Genomic DNA, 15,080 nt, shown 5'->3' with positions numbered 1-15,080 from the left:
CTGCTTCAATAACATCTGACGCTAAGTTGCATCGTTTTTACTAACTACTCTTCCACCTGCACTAAAAGCAGCTTCTGATGCAACTGTACTCACAGGAATTGTTAGTACATCACGAGCAATTATAGAAAGCACAGGATATTTGTGTTGATGTGATTTCCACCATATTAAAATATCAAAATCTTCTTGATCTTCAAATAAAATTGTATCAGTATTAAGATATTTATCTAAATCAGATGTATTATTTGGAGAACTATTTGTTGTCTTTTTTCGACTTTTCAACATTTCTAGAGCTCCTTTATAAAAAGATGAGGAGTTTGTAGATGTATGTGGTAATTTAATAGTATTAATAACATTACCATATTTTTCTTTATAATAGTTATATAAATTATATAATAATGAATTTATTTCATTTTTAATTTCTTCAATTTTTATTTGGTCATTAAAATAAATAACTTTTAACCATTCATCCAAAGCTTCAAATTTCAATCTAGGGTCCACAATTAAAGCAATATAAAAAAATTAAAGGTATTTCTCCCCAATATTTTCTAAATTTTTCTATCATTGCAAATATTGTATCATTAAATATTTCAAAACTTAAATATTTTTTAAATACAAGAAAAATATTAGTTATTTGCGTAATAACTCGATTTGAAGTTGGATAATATACACCACAAAAAATATTTGTTGAAATATCAAAAACTTCAAAAAGATCTCTTAAAAGATCCGCAATATGCCAATCATAATCATTTAATGCATAAATATCTGCTTCACAATCATTATTAATTAATTGTATTTCATATAATTCGACTACTTTTCTATATTTTGTAATATTTTGTAAAAGTTTATATGTGGAATTCCATCTAATGGCCATATCCAAATTTATATTTTTTCTTTTCATATTTAACATTTTGCAACAATGAAAAAATAATTCATGTTTTGCTTGAGAACTATTAATACTATATGCAATGCCTCTAATTTTTTCCAATGTACTATCAACATTTTTTAATCCATCCTTTACAATTAAATTTAAAATATGTGCACAACAACGCACATGAAATATTTTAGCATGATCTTCTTTTACTTGCCAATATAGTTTTAGTCTATGTATTGCTGCATCATTATTAGCAGCATTATCTAATGTTATTGTCAATATTTTATCACGAATGCCTAAATCTATAATTTCATCATTTATTAAAGATGTTATATTTTTACCATTATGTGGAGCATTTATTAATTTAAATGAAATTATTCTTTTATTTAATTTCCATTCATTATCAATGTAGTAAGCAGTTATACATAAAAAAACCAGTGTGAGTTAAAGATGTCCAAATATCAGATGTTAAACAAATATTTCCTTCAAAATTTGCAAAAAAAAATTTTTAAATTTCTTTTTGTGTATAAAATTTTTTCATAATATCTCTTTTAACTGTATTTCCAGACCAACCTTTAAATTGAGGATTAATACCTCGTTGAATTGTTCCTACAAAATCATGAGTTTCCATCATGTTGAAAGGTTGTTCTGCTCTTATTATATAATCAATCATTTCTTCACGACAGTTAGATTCATCATAAAAAAATGTTTTTAAATTTCCACTTTCATTTTTACCTAATTGCATATAATTTCTAATATCTACATTATTTTTAGTTTTAAAATTTTCATGATGTCTTTTTAAATGACTTATGTCTGCATTTGAGCCACCAGTAAGAAATTTATTACAAATTTTACATTTTGCTTTTATTTCTTTTTTATTATTTTCTAAAATTATTTCTATTCTATCAAAAAAATTCCATATATTTGAAGTAAATTTTTGTTTGATGATATTTCATCACATGGACTAGATAAAGAAGCACTTGTCATATTATAATTATTGATAAAATATTATGCCAAAAATAATAAAGTAATAAATATAAAAAAAAAATGTAACAAAAAAATAAAGTAGTAGGGGTGAAGTATGTTACTCAATTAGAGAACCAATGCAGAAATTCCTAGCAAATTTGAACTCTTGGAGCCACCAATGCTTGTTTTGCACCACCAACAATATTGTATAATTTGATGGAAAAATAAAAGAATTTGAAATATTGTAGAATGTGAGAGAAATAGAGAGAGAAATAGAGAGAATTTGATGAAAAAATGAAAAGGAAGAAGATGTATTCATAGGAAGATTTAAAAAAAAAAAAAAAATTGACATGTGACCGTTGGAGCCTCCAACGGTCATATGGGAATAATGGGATGGAGCTAAAGGCTCCAACGGTCATGTGACCGTTGGAGCCTTTAATTTTTTTTAAAAAAATGATATACTGTATTTTTATATACATATAACTAAGTCCATTAATAAACATAAAAAGTTTGTAGCTTAGTTGGTTAAAGCCTTAAATTTTAACCATGAGGGGAGGGGTTCGAATCCCCCTCTCCCTTCCCTTGTTTCATTTTGGCTTTAATAAAAAAGCCCGCCGGCCCGGCCCGCCCACCAGCCCGCCGGCCCGGCCCGCCCACCAGCCCGCCAACCCGCGGGCTCATAGGCTGGGCCGCGGGCCTACCATTCTTGCATGGCTCGGCCCGGCCCGGCCCGTTGACTGGTCAACGGGCCCATAGGCCCGGCCCGAGCTGGGCCGCGGGCCTCTTATTTCAGGCCCGGCCCGGCCCGCCGTTGGAGACCCTTAAGCAGAAGCAGTCCAAAGGAAATTCGCATATCCAATGGCGTGATTTGTCTGCAAGAAAGTCTTGAGCAGAGGAATTTTTATTGGGGAAATACTCCAACGGATTCAATTATGTATCCACAAAGTCATGGTTATGAGTCACGACAGCCATCATTATCCATGAGCCAACTTGGTAGCAAGTAATTGGGAAAATAAAGGAGAAAAGTGACTTAAAAGGGGGATGTTAAATGGATCAACACCTTCTCACTTTTTTTATGTATATTATTTGCCCAATTCAAATAATCTGACATGAGATTTTTGTTCCTTTTCAAGTTTTATGCATACCATTCTTAAAGGGTTTTTTTTTTTTTTTTTTTTTTTTTAATGGTTTGAGTAATTTTATGAAAAAAAAAAAAAAACTTATGACTTAAAAGAAAATTAATATATATTTTATTTAAATATTACCTTTATATTAATTATGGGTTTTGTATGAGGCCAAATTTGAATAGCAAAAGCAAACTTCATTTTCAACTCCATCATCTGCTGGTGGTTGTCTTATTCAATATTGCCTGCCGTACGTATGTTCAAATTTCAAACACTAGCCTTCTAGGAAACTATTACTTTCATCACTCTTCCAAAATTAAATAATAATAATAATCATTTTCATTCATTCTCTTTCTTTATAACAAAAATTTTACAAAGATTTTGATGGATGTTTCGTGTGATCGTGTCCATTGACTAATAATTTTTAAAACAATCCTTATAAAACATCTTTTGAAAATAATTCTCAAAATCAAAATATTTTTCAAACATGCATTATAAATTTGAAATTCTTTCCAATTATATATATATATATATATATATATATATATATATATATATATATATATATATATATATATATATATAACGAGAATATGTTTGATAATTGTTTTAGAAAATAGATTTTAAAAATTATTTTATAATATTTTAAAAATAATTTTTATTTCTATTATTTAATTTTTAATCATTCTTTATTTTTATATAATCATTTTTAAAAATAAAAATAAAAAAATAACTAAAAAATATTATCCAAAAATACTTTATTTTTTATCCTTAACAATAAATCCATATGATTTTTTTTTTTCTTTTTCATTTTTCATCAAAAGTTGAAGGTTAACGAGAGATATGCATTTAGTGCTGAAAGCCTTTTTTAAGAGGGAGAAATTTGTTTCAGTGGGACACTCTGGTGATGCGTCAATTCACTTGATCGTGGTAGTAGCCACCACTAACTGTCATGATCAACTTTACAAATTTCATAACATTTATAAAAAGTATTTTTTTTATTATAATAAAAAAAATTAAACATAAGATAGAAAGGTTGGATATTAGAATTTCTCATATTTTAAAAATAAATATATTTTATAAGAATATATTTTATATATATGTTAAAATGAGAAAATTAAAAATTTTAACTTAAATTATTTTTCAAATTAATTTTGTAACATAATTTTTAGTTAATTCCCATTTTTGCTCTCATTATCATATATTATAATTTTTTTGTTAGGGGGCTCTACATTCTTTCATTTAGAGTTTGTGATGCGTAAAGTCCAAAAATCTTTGAAAGAATAGAATTAGAAAAATTAATCCTAAAAATTTGATAATAAAAACACCGTTAATTTCAATAAGTAGAGTCCTCCCTAACAACAAAAAGTAGAGTAGTAATATAGTAAAAGCATAGAGGATAAGGTGTTGTTTATTTTTAAAATTTTATGTTAAAGGTATTTTATTTTTAGATTTCAGATAATTTATTTATTAATTTATCATTTATTTCTTAAATTTTTTATTTAATAGAAAAATCAAATTTTTTTATTTTTTCTAAATAACATTTTGTTTTCTATTTCTTAAAATTTAATAAAAATAAAATATTTTAAAAAATATATAACTTAATACTTTAATAGTATTAAGTTTAATTAGATAAAAAAAAAAAACCATTGTATAAATTTCAAAGGAAATGGTCAAAGAAAGAAAAATTAATTTATCAATTTAGTTGAAAAGATTGGGATGTTATGGGCATAGCCGCATATGTTGCACCATCAAGACTTTTAAGGCTTTAAGAGTATGATAAAGTTAGATATACTATCTAGACTTTTAAGGCTTTAAGATTATGATAAGTTTAATCCACGTACAACAATGAGAGTTCTTCCTACAAAGACAATGAACATTTGAAAAATACATGTTATACTATATTTGAATAATACAATTTTTCCTTGACCACCTATTCTTGTGAAAATGATTTCAAAACTATAATCAGTCCAAAGTTGTCGTCTTAAAGGTGAAAAGGAAATATCATAAATCTTATCGGAATTTTAAAAAGGAATATTGAATTATTCTTGTAAAACTTTACAATGGGTTTTCAAACCCACTCTTTTTATTAAATATTTTTAAATATATTTGTTTTTGGGAAGAAATGACGTAGATAAAAAGAGCTCGAGAAATTTCTTTATTTATTTTTATCTACGAGACATTGGGGTTACCAAATCTTGGTTTTTATTTGTTAATATAGAGAATTTAACGAGTGCTTTTATTTTCGATTCCCTTTTAAAATAAATAAACAAAATTTATAGAATATAGAAGCTTAAATATTTTAGTATATATTATTTTATTTTTATGTCTGTGACATCTATTTTTCCTTGCCTGCATACTTTTCAATCTGAAAGGGACTTTACTGACGGGTCATCAAAATCCACTAGACATGTGGGCAATCACAGCCATGGCACCTTTACTTTGCTTAGAGATGTCAATATCTGCCCAATATACTAATGATAAAGGAGAATGCAACATAGGAAAACCAGAGTCTAGAAATAATTGTAAGCTGGGAATGGTTTTGCACAGCCTGTTGTTTTCCTTGGGTGATGAAAGACCATTGAAATATATCCAGAAAGCAACTGTATCGAGTAACGTTTCATCGAAATAATTAATTAATATTTTTCTTCCTTCTTGGGGGCTATAAATACCCCACGGAGGACTGAGGAGCACCATATCTTTGGAGTATCTAAGAAAATATGTCAGGCACTGCTGGTCAAGTCATCTGCTGCAAAGGTATAACAATGCTGCATAAATCCATTCATCTCTGATCTATCCACATCTGTTCAGTTGATAGGCTTTTGAGAGAGTGGAGGGCAGAATTTCTTAAAGAATTTGATACAAGTTCTTTGTCATTTCCAGAGGGTTTCTCCATTCTGGTGTATTTTATGCATAAATGGCTTTGCTTTTGCTTTTATAACTCTAGAATATTTGCTCTTTCCTTTGGGTTCTTTTTTTTTTTTGTAAATTTTAATGAAGTGGGGCTTTCATCAAATATATTTATATATATATATAAAAACCATCTCCTTCAAATTGGAACTGAATCAACCAAGGGAAAGGCTTTACTGGTTAAGTAACTGATGTCTGAGATTCTCTCTTTCTGTGATTGCAGCTGCTGTGGCATGGGAAGCAGGGAAGCCATTAGTGATAGAAGAAGTGGAGGTGGCACCCCCACAGGCCATGGAGGTCCGTCTCAAGATCCTCTACACCTCCCTATGTCACACTGATGTCTACTTTTGGGAAGCCAAGGTAAAAAAAATAAATAAACAAATGAGAACTCTTTTGCATAGTGTCTATGTGATCAAAGCCATACCATTAGTTAATATCTTTCACATATTTTTTCTATTGGGATCCTGCAGGGACAGACCCCTTTGTTCCCTCGAATTTTCGGTCATGAAGCAGGAGGGTATGTGAATTTGCACAAAGTACATCTTAATTTCTGAGGATTGCTCATCTTATAAAATACCCATATGTAATGGACTCTGCTTAACTTTGTGGGTGTATAGGATTGTGGAGAGTGTTGGGGAGGGTGTGACAGATCTCAAACCAGGAGACCATGTCCTCCCAATATTCACCGGAGAGTGCAAGGACTGTGCTCACTGCAAATCAGAAGAAAGCAACCTGTGTGACCTCCTCAGGATAAACACTGACAGAGGGGTGATGATCCATGATGGAAAATCAAGATTCACCATTAAGGGCAAACCCGTATACCATTTTTTGGGAACTTCCACCTTTAGTGAGTACACCGTCGTTCATGTTGGCTGTGTTGCTAAGATCAATCCCTTGGCCCCTCTTGACAAAGTCTGTGTCCTCAGTTGCGGCATCTCCACAGGTACAAAAAATCTTTAGTAACTTGTATTAATTAAGGCTTTTATGGCTGTGGATGAACCAGTTTTGGGGTTTTGGTTTTCAGGCCTCGGTGCCACTCTCAATGTGGCAAAACCGACCAAGGGCTCAACCGTAGCCGTCTTTGGACTGGGAGCTGTAGGCCTTGCTGTAAGTAGCCGCCCCCTCAGCTGTTTCTCCTATCTCTTTTGTTTTGGCCAAAATTTTCTGCTGGAAATCTTAATAGTTGTGGTTCTTTATTGTGATCAGGCTGCAGAAGGGGCTAGGATTGCTGGCGCTTCGAGGATTATTGGTGTTGATTTGAATCCAAAAAGATACGAAGGGGGTAAGTGAAGCATTTCAAAGCAGATATCATACTCGCATTTAATATCCATTATGCATGAGAATATAAGCAAAGAATTTGTTACTGAAGTTTCTGGTGCTTGTTGACAGCCAAGAAGTTTGGTGTGACCGACTTTGTGAACCCAAAAGACCATGAGAAATCAGTTCAAGAGGTTTGTTACTCAACTTTTTGAGTGAAGCTCCCAACCCAAATCTAAAGATGCTTCAAAGAGTTTGCTCTTGGAATTGTTCATTAGGTTATTGTGGAGATGACCGATGGAGGCGTCGACAGAAGCCTCGAATGCACTGGAAATGTCAATGCCATGATTTCTGCATTCGAATGTGTTCATGATGTATGTGGTTTGAGTATTCTTTTATCCCATTTTCCTGGGATCCAAGCAAAGCCGTCATTGTATGGGGTTGTTTTGTGTCGCTGAATTAAGCCATATTGTTGTCTCAGGGTTGGGGTGTTGCAGTAATTGTGGGGGTACCAAACAAAGATGATGTCTTCAAGACCCACCCCATCAACCTGTTGAATGAAAGGACTCTCAAGGGAACCTTCTTTGGGAACTACAAGCCCCGTTCTGATATTCCGGCTGTGGTGGAAAAATACATGAACAAGGTAAATTTGGGAATTCAATTTCACTTTCAAAACAAATCTTCAAGCACAAGATGAGAAATGCAAAATTTCTTTTTGTCTAATATTGCAGGAGCTTGAGGTGGAAAAATTCATCACCCATTCAGTTCCGTTCTCAGAGATCAACAAGGCCTTTGAATACATGCTAAACGGGGAAGGCCTTCGATGCATCATCCATATGGAGCCATAGAATATCTTGAGATGAGAGAGTCTAATTGAATAAAACTAAGGTGATCTTGGGTGACTTCATATTAGAAGGTTTGGTTTTAGCCGGTGAAAGAGAGCATCTGTCTGGTTGTTACTATGAAAATAACTATGGTTAATAAAGGAGGTCAAAACTCATTCCCCTTGGCTTTAAATTTTTCAATTTTCAGTAGTGCAATGTCACGTATTCATGGAGGTTAATCCTCCCCAGGAGATCAAATTCTTATTTATAATTTTCGCATTGAGGTTAATTAGATGTGTATTTTGGAGTAGCATTGAACCGACTTGCACCCGGTGATTAAAATATCGTGATATTTTGGTGATATACTGTTGAAATATCGAGTATTGGTGGGACCTCGACATGACCTATAGAGAGAAATATCAATACCTCGATATTTCAGCAATTTATCATGAATTTCTTCAATTTTTAGGCATTTATCAGCATTTTACCGATATTTCATGATATTTTGGGGCTATCAACACGGATCAATGTAGCCTAACTTTAAAAATGACTTGAATTTTCAATTGTTGCTAGGGGCTTGAACCCTAGCCAACTTCAAAAATGACTTGAATTTTCAATTGTTGTTGGGGCTTGAACCCCAGCCAAAAGGGCCAACGAGCAAGTTTGCGCCTAGTTATATAAGTTGCACCAAATATATGTAAACTCAAATTCATCATATAACAATAGTTTTAAAAAATGTTTTAAAGAATAAATTAATTATAATTACTTTATAATTAAATGAAAAAATTTCATCTATTTGAATACAAAAAATATAAAAATTATCATTATAATTTTCTTCGTGTTTTTAATATCATTAATATATTAATTAAGTATTAAATATATATATATATATATATATATATATCATCATTTATTTTATATCATTTAATGCAATTAAATTAAATGAATTATAATTTTAATATTAAATATATTTTTAAATTAGACATATTATTATCGAATAATATTTTATATAATTTAATAATAAATATATACTTATGAAATTCATTTTTTTTTTATTAACACATACAATATTATTATCAAATATAATAAGTTTTATTATACATATATCAATTTTTTAACAAAACAACTTTAAAATATATCTTATACTTCTAATTTTATTTTTAAGAGTTTTTTCTTACATTTTTATAATTTTTGATCAATTTTAGGTTTATCGATATTTTGTATCAAAATATTCGTCGATATATTTTTTATATATCCGTAAAATGGAAGTATCGATTGTGGACCCACATTTTTCACGATGTGTTCCCACTCGAATGGTGCAACTCACATTTTTGTTTGTGAAAAAATTATTTTTAGAAAATACTTAGAATTATCAATTATTTTTGTTTTATTTTTAAAGGGAAACATAAAAATGAAAACTCTATGTGTGACTCCCGAAAGAAAAACAAGTCTATGAAAAATTGAGTCTGAATCCAAGGGTCGGGTTACCTATTGGAAAAGTACGATAATAAGTCATAACACCCCTCTAAGCCTTAAGAAACGAGTTGCTACTAAATAAGGTGAGGCAAGTGTAACAATTGATAAGAAAATCAATGGATACTAAAGAGTAATCAAAGATATACTATGACTAGAGCATATATCAAAAATAAAATAAAAATGATCAAGCAAATGAGAGAGAATAGGATGCGTACTAGAGCAACCAATCAATAATGTGCTATCATGGAAATAGGGTTAGTGGATAATTATAGAATAGTCATATGCATGTCACAAAGCAAGACAAAATTAATTAATTATCGCTCAATCAGCATTGTAATTAGAGTCAAGAGTATCATGAATGTTGGGCTCGTACCAATGCCCGATTTATTTTTACATGAATTAATTCCACAAATTTCATTATTTTGGAATTATGAAAAATCATTCATGATTATTAAAAATTGTGAAAAACATGAAAATTATTAAAAACCAAAGAAAGTCACAAAATGCATGTCCGAATGAAATATGGTATCAAGTTTATTAAAAATTAGGTTTTGGTGACTTCGGATTCTAAGAAAGAAGAGAAATAAATAAATAAATAAATTTAGGAGATTTAAAACCATTTGAAAGACAGATTTTTGAAAATCAAGTTTTGAAAGCAAGAGTGAAGGATTAAAATGATGAGAACATGTGGCCTTTAGCATTGCATGCTGAAGGTGGCCATTCATTCTCATGTGGAAGTAGGGCCTAGGGTGCAGATAGGACTACACTACTAGTGGTTCATCTTCATCTAATCATATAGTTTTCTTACATGGGCCAGCCATTTGAGTGCTTATTTGGTTGTCATGTAATATGTTGAAATAAGATTCATCCTTGGAAACATTTTTCCCCAAGAAAAGCTTGCAAGTTGCAAAAAGCTTTCCCATATTGATCAATGATGTTTTCCCATCAACTGAAACTAAAATGAGCTCAAGAAATTCAAATGCTAGGGAATGAACAAGACTGGAATGAGGAATCCACGTTGGAACCTCCAGCATAGTCCCATATATGCTCATAGTTGAGTTGAGTTGCATGTAGTTGTAAAAAGAGTAATCGATACCTTGAATTTTCGGTCTTTGTTCTTTCATTTAATTTTTGTCTTCTCACCGGTTCCATTGTTAGTGGGATCATTTTCATCAAGAAGGTGAAACCTATTATCTCAAGCTTATTCGGATATGGGGCCGATAGAAATAGATTCAGATATGCGCTTATGTTGCCTCTTGCGGAATCCAACTCTCAAGTTAAAGGGCATCTCCTCTTCTTCCTCTTCCTCACAAATAATAGGAGGCACCAGTCGATTCATCCCTGCTTCTATTTTGTCGTTGGAAGATAAAGAGGACAAAGAAAATCAAGGAGACGAAAAAAAATGATGAAGACAAAGTGGCAAGAGGCGGAGTCCTCGCTTTTTGGATGGAATGAGTTGTAGGCTTCTTCTTTGGGGCAAGAGGATGGACAGCGGAGCTGGAAGCCGGACAACTAACAACCGAAGCTTGCCTTAGTGTTTCCTCCTAGCATTTCTTCTCACATTCCTCTAGACGAGCCTAACGTGCTTCAAAATCTACCAAATAAGCAATCTCGTAGAAAACACAAAATGTTCACCAAGCACTAGAGACGGAGGAACTAGTCGGGGAAATATCGGATAATAAAGGGCTTTGGATTTTCAATTAGGGCTTGGAGGTTCTTGTCTGATAGGAGAACAATGTGAGCCCATTCAACAACGTCTATTTTGAACAACTTGTTGAGATAGACAAATGAAGCCTTCTCTACCCACTCTACAAGGTGTCCCCACCTCTCCTTATTTGCATTAGACGAACATAAGAATTGGGAGAAAGTTAACAACAAGGCTAGAATAACAGTAAAACAAGACGAAAATAGGAAAAACATAGTTTACTTAGAATCTCCAACGAGCACTGTGGAGCAAAAACTCCGTTCAGACCCTCAGACAAACCACTCCAAGGATCGGACACCAAAACATGCTCCTTGGCCCAACCTTTGCTTGGGTTCTGAAGATTGGTCACAAACTAGAGAGAATGAATGTGGGCAGACAAGCTGAACCTCTCCTTTGGGCTCATCTTGATAGTGTAGATGAACAAGAATTCCAGTAAGAAGGGTCTAACTGGAAGAACATGTCCAACACATTACACCCCATTAATATCCAAACGAGGTTCGAATGAAGGAAAGCAGGCGGAACTTGTGTGAAGTGAATAAATTATTTAAGAAGGGACAGAAGGGGGAAACGAAGCCTGCAACAAATTGATCATTGGTAAAGTATATCATGTTATTCGGAAGTTCGACTGACGATAAAGCTTCACCATCTATTAACTGAATCAGGATGGTATCCAGAATACGAAAATGAGCCCGGAACTCCCTCTCGAACAAGTCACCAACTAAGCGATCCGGCCTAGAGCGCTCGGCTCTAGCATTTTTTCGTCCACCTTGCTGAGGCTTTTCATTAGTAGAAATAATCCCTCCTTTGTCCATTAGATCAAATAGATCTGGGCCATGTGGAAACCTACGTGGATCAACGTAGTTGTTAAAACCAATCACCCAACCCATCCATCGTTCAGTGTTGCCCTAATGACGAACACCTAAACCTAAACGAACTATAATCCGAATCTAGACGAATTTGGTTGTGAAAACTTGCAAAACAAGTTTTTTCTCCAATAGCAGACAAAGAATCGCGTACATCGCACCATCGCAACGACAACAAAAGTGTGAGATGACAACACAAATACAATGACGATGTAGAAACAAACAAGAAGCCTAAAAAGCCCCAGATTTGGACACCAATACGTCCACTCCAAATAAGCAAAGGGAGTGAGCGGGAAAACAGAAAGACCCCAAATCTGGACATTGATATGTCCATTTTCTCTCCAAACAAACAACACCAACACAATCGGAAAAGTAAAAACAAACAAAGCAAAGAAACAAACCAATGATAGAAAATTAACTAAAGTCAAGATTGAAATGCTTTCTAACGGAAAAGATATTCTCTAGTAGCAAACCAATCGGTAATGGCGATGAAGGTTAAAGGGAATAACCAGTGGTAAGCACAGTGACGACGAAAGAGCAGCGTAGGCGATAGAATACTAAATGGTAGAAAGCCAAAAGGTGAACCAAATGGGTGGAACCTAACTATTTATAGGGAATGAAAACCTAGGCAGACTAAGAGACACGCTACCTAGAAGTGCTTACCAAGATTAGTGAAGGGACATGCCACCTGACAACCGGCCTTAGTCGATATGATCCATCATTAAAGCACCAAATGGCACGCATCCCCTGGTGCCCAAAAACTTGAAAAAGTGGACAATTTGTCCTGGCCTAGCCCATCAGCAACCTGACCAAATAGAGGCAAATGAATTAGGGGGCATTGTGGGAAGTTTCCCTCCGCATGTCCTTCATAGGCTCAAGACATTTTGGTCGTCCAAGGTAAGCAGATAATTTGTTTGGAATCAATCCATTTGGACCAAGACAAGTTTCATCTGACGCAAGAGGAAAGACAGATTTCCTTCTTCCCTAATGTCAAATGGAATGGACAGACCAAGTCGATTGGGACTTCCAAACGGACAAACCAGCCCAACCGGAAATTCTAAGCATTTGACATATTATTAATCACTACCAATGTCTAAGAGACAATCAAGACGACATTTACACTCAAAAATCAATGTCACCCAATCATTACAAGCAATTAGCGACATTGGCAAACATAAATGCACAATCAACAACATAGTTTGGAATTATTGCACGACAGACAACAAATGACACCAATTAGCAGCTCTTATTTGGTATGATTGTTCAATCCATACTAAGAAAATGACGTTGATTAACTTATTAAGGCATAGTATCTTCCACGATGACATTCATCGATGCAAGAAAGACATGAATGCACGATCAACACTGCGACGATGGTGTCATAAGTTCTATAAGAACCCTTTCAAATGCATGAAAATGATACATGCACATATAGTCATTCAAAAAGTTGGATTCACTCTTATTAGATTATGACTTAAGCTTCAGATAGGTGTGCCCGAACCACCTGTCCAAACATCATTTTTGTGTATGGAATAAGTCTGTTTGACTCCAGTGAAGCTAGACGAACCTACATCCAATTAGCACAACTCCAACAGTACTTAATGGATCTAAGCAGGTGGAACGAACAGTGAGCACTTGTATGATTAATCAAATATCAAGCTCAAAGAAAACAATCCATATATCAGTCATTTATAGGGGAAATCAAAGAAATTAGAAAGAGAACAAAATAGAGCAAGTATGAAGTGAACTTAGATTCAACAAAACCCAATCCATAACAAACAATGCTAAAGTAGCAAGATGAAATGATAAAGAACGGTGAAAATGAGAAAGAATGAACAAGAAATCTGCAAAGAATCCATAGCTAAAGGTGCTGCTTTGATCCTCCAAAGATCGATAAACTTTCTTCCTCCTTGCTACTCATAGTTTGCCTCCTACAACTCTTTCTTCTACTCCAACTCATGGCTCGCTTCAAGCTCTTTGTTTTTCTTCCCCAAACTTGTTTTCTTCTCCTCTCAAAAATGACTACTTCACAGCTTCCTTACTCTCTCCAAAAATGGCTCCCCCATTCCTCTATTTTTCTTTGGTTTCTTCTCCCAAAATCCCTTCCAACAATCTCTCAGTGCTTACCCTCTTCTCTACTGCCCCCCTATTCATAAATGTCTCAATCCTAACCACCACCATGCCAAGGTAGCAGTGTCCTTTCCTATGCGTCTCTCGTAGCTTGTTCCTTTGTAGAGGTTGTCCCCCACTTTCTTCTGTAGAGAAGATTTCACTATCCTGTAAAAAAAAGAACCCAAACTCCCTAGTAACAAGAAAATGGTTGAGAGGAAAAAACAAATAAATAAAATATAATAAATAATAGTAATGAAAAACAAGTATCTACTAATCCAAAAAAGAGGGATCCATTCCAATACATCCGTAATTACAGATATTTTTATCCTTATTTGCACTTAAAAATACTATTATTTATTCACCCATCATGCAATGTCCCGTTCCTTCAATTCCTTTGTCGTATAGATATTGTCTAATGGAGGTACTTCAGCCATCATGTAAGGACAATTGTACAAGTGCATCCCTGTAGATATTATCCATATTGTTAGCCCACTCGTTTCCCTATGTAATATCTGTATTGTCAGCCCACCACTAACCGATGTTAACCAGATGTAGATATTATTCATAATGTTAAAGCAGGCACGGCGTCATGGTTTAGATATTGTAAGAGCCTGCTGCCTCTCATAAATAGTATAATGGTATGGGTATAATAGATCTGACGGTTTAAAAGGACATTCCATCAAATCCCTGCAGATATTGTAATGGCCCAAGTCCAATAGGCTTTGTCAATCTCAACTTTAAAAGCCAGTCTATACAATTGAAGAGACTACTGCTTACATATATCTTAGAATCATTTTCACTTATCATTCCATTCCATGTAGGATTAGCACACATCAGCTTGTATACACCTCATTGGTTGAAAACAAGTAAACGTAGCGTAAATCTAAGCACTAGTAAAGATGAATTTTCATGGCTCGCCAGAGTTTCGCCTCCGGTTCCTTCCGCTTCTTATTTCCAAGTGTATGGAAATTG

At 33.5% G+C, this 15,080-nt stretch overlaps 1 protein-coding gene across 1 annotated transcript; it reads left to right on the top strand.

Annotated features, from left to right (window-relative positions):
* Window positions 1-5,607: 5,607 nt before the first annotated feature.
* Window positions 5,608-8,262, top strand: LOC117905469 (alcohol dehydrogenase 1-like). Its single transcript, XM_034818381.1, has 10 exons — window positions 5,608-5,718; window positions 6,095-6,231; window positions 6,342-6,388; window positions 6,489-6,814; window positions 6,896-6,978; window positions 7,078-7,153; window positions 7,261-7,322; window positions 7,407-7,502; window positions 7,610-7,771; window positions 7,860-8,262. The coding sequence occupies exons 1-10, from the start codon at window positions 5,682-5,684 to the stop codon at window positions 7,974-7,976; spliced, it is 1,143 nt and encodes a 380-aa protein (XP_034674272.1). The 5' UTR covers window positions 5,608-5,681; the 3' UTR covers window positions 7,977-8,262.
* The last annotated feature ends 6,818 nt before the right edge of the window (window positions 8,263-15,080 follow it).

Source organism: Vitis riparia, chromosome 18 (assembly GCF_004353265.1).
Source record: "Vitis riparia cultivar Riparia Gloire de Montpellier isolate 1030 chromosome 18, EGFV_Vit.rip_1.0, whole genome shotgun sequence".
NCBI lineage: Eukaryota > Viridiplantae > Streptophyta > Magnoliopsida > Vitales > Vitaceae > Vitis > Vitis riparia.
Note: the sequence above shows the minus strand (reverse complement) of the source record. Positions and strands in the feature narration are given on the sequence as shown.

Bases quoted from the DNA above. Each gene is read 5' to 3' on its own strand.
- LOC117905469 (XM_034818381.1), top strand. From the start codon at position 5,682: ATGTCAGGCACTGCTGGTCAAGTCATCTGCTGCAAAG. The intron at 6,232-6,341 runs GTAAAAAAAATA...GGGATCCTGCAG, and splicing joins TCTACTTTTGGGAAGCCAAG to GGACAGACCCCTTTGTTCCC. The intron at 7,772-7,859 runs GTAAATTTGGGA...CTAATATTGCAG, and splicing joins TGGAAAAATACATGAACAAG to GAGCTTGAGGTGGAAAAATT.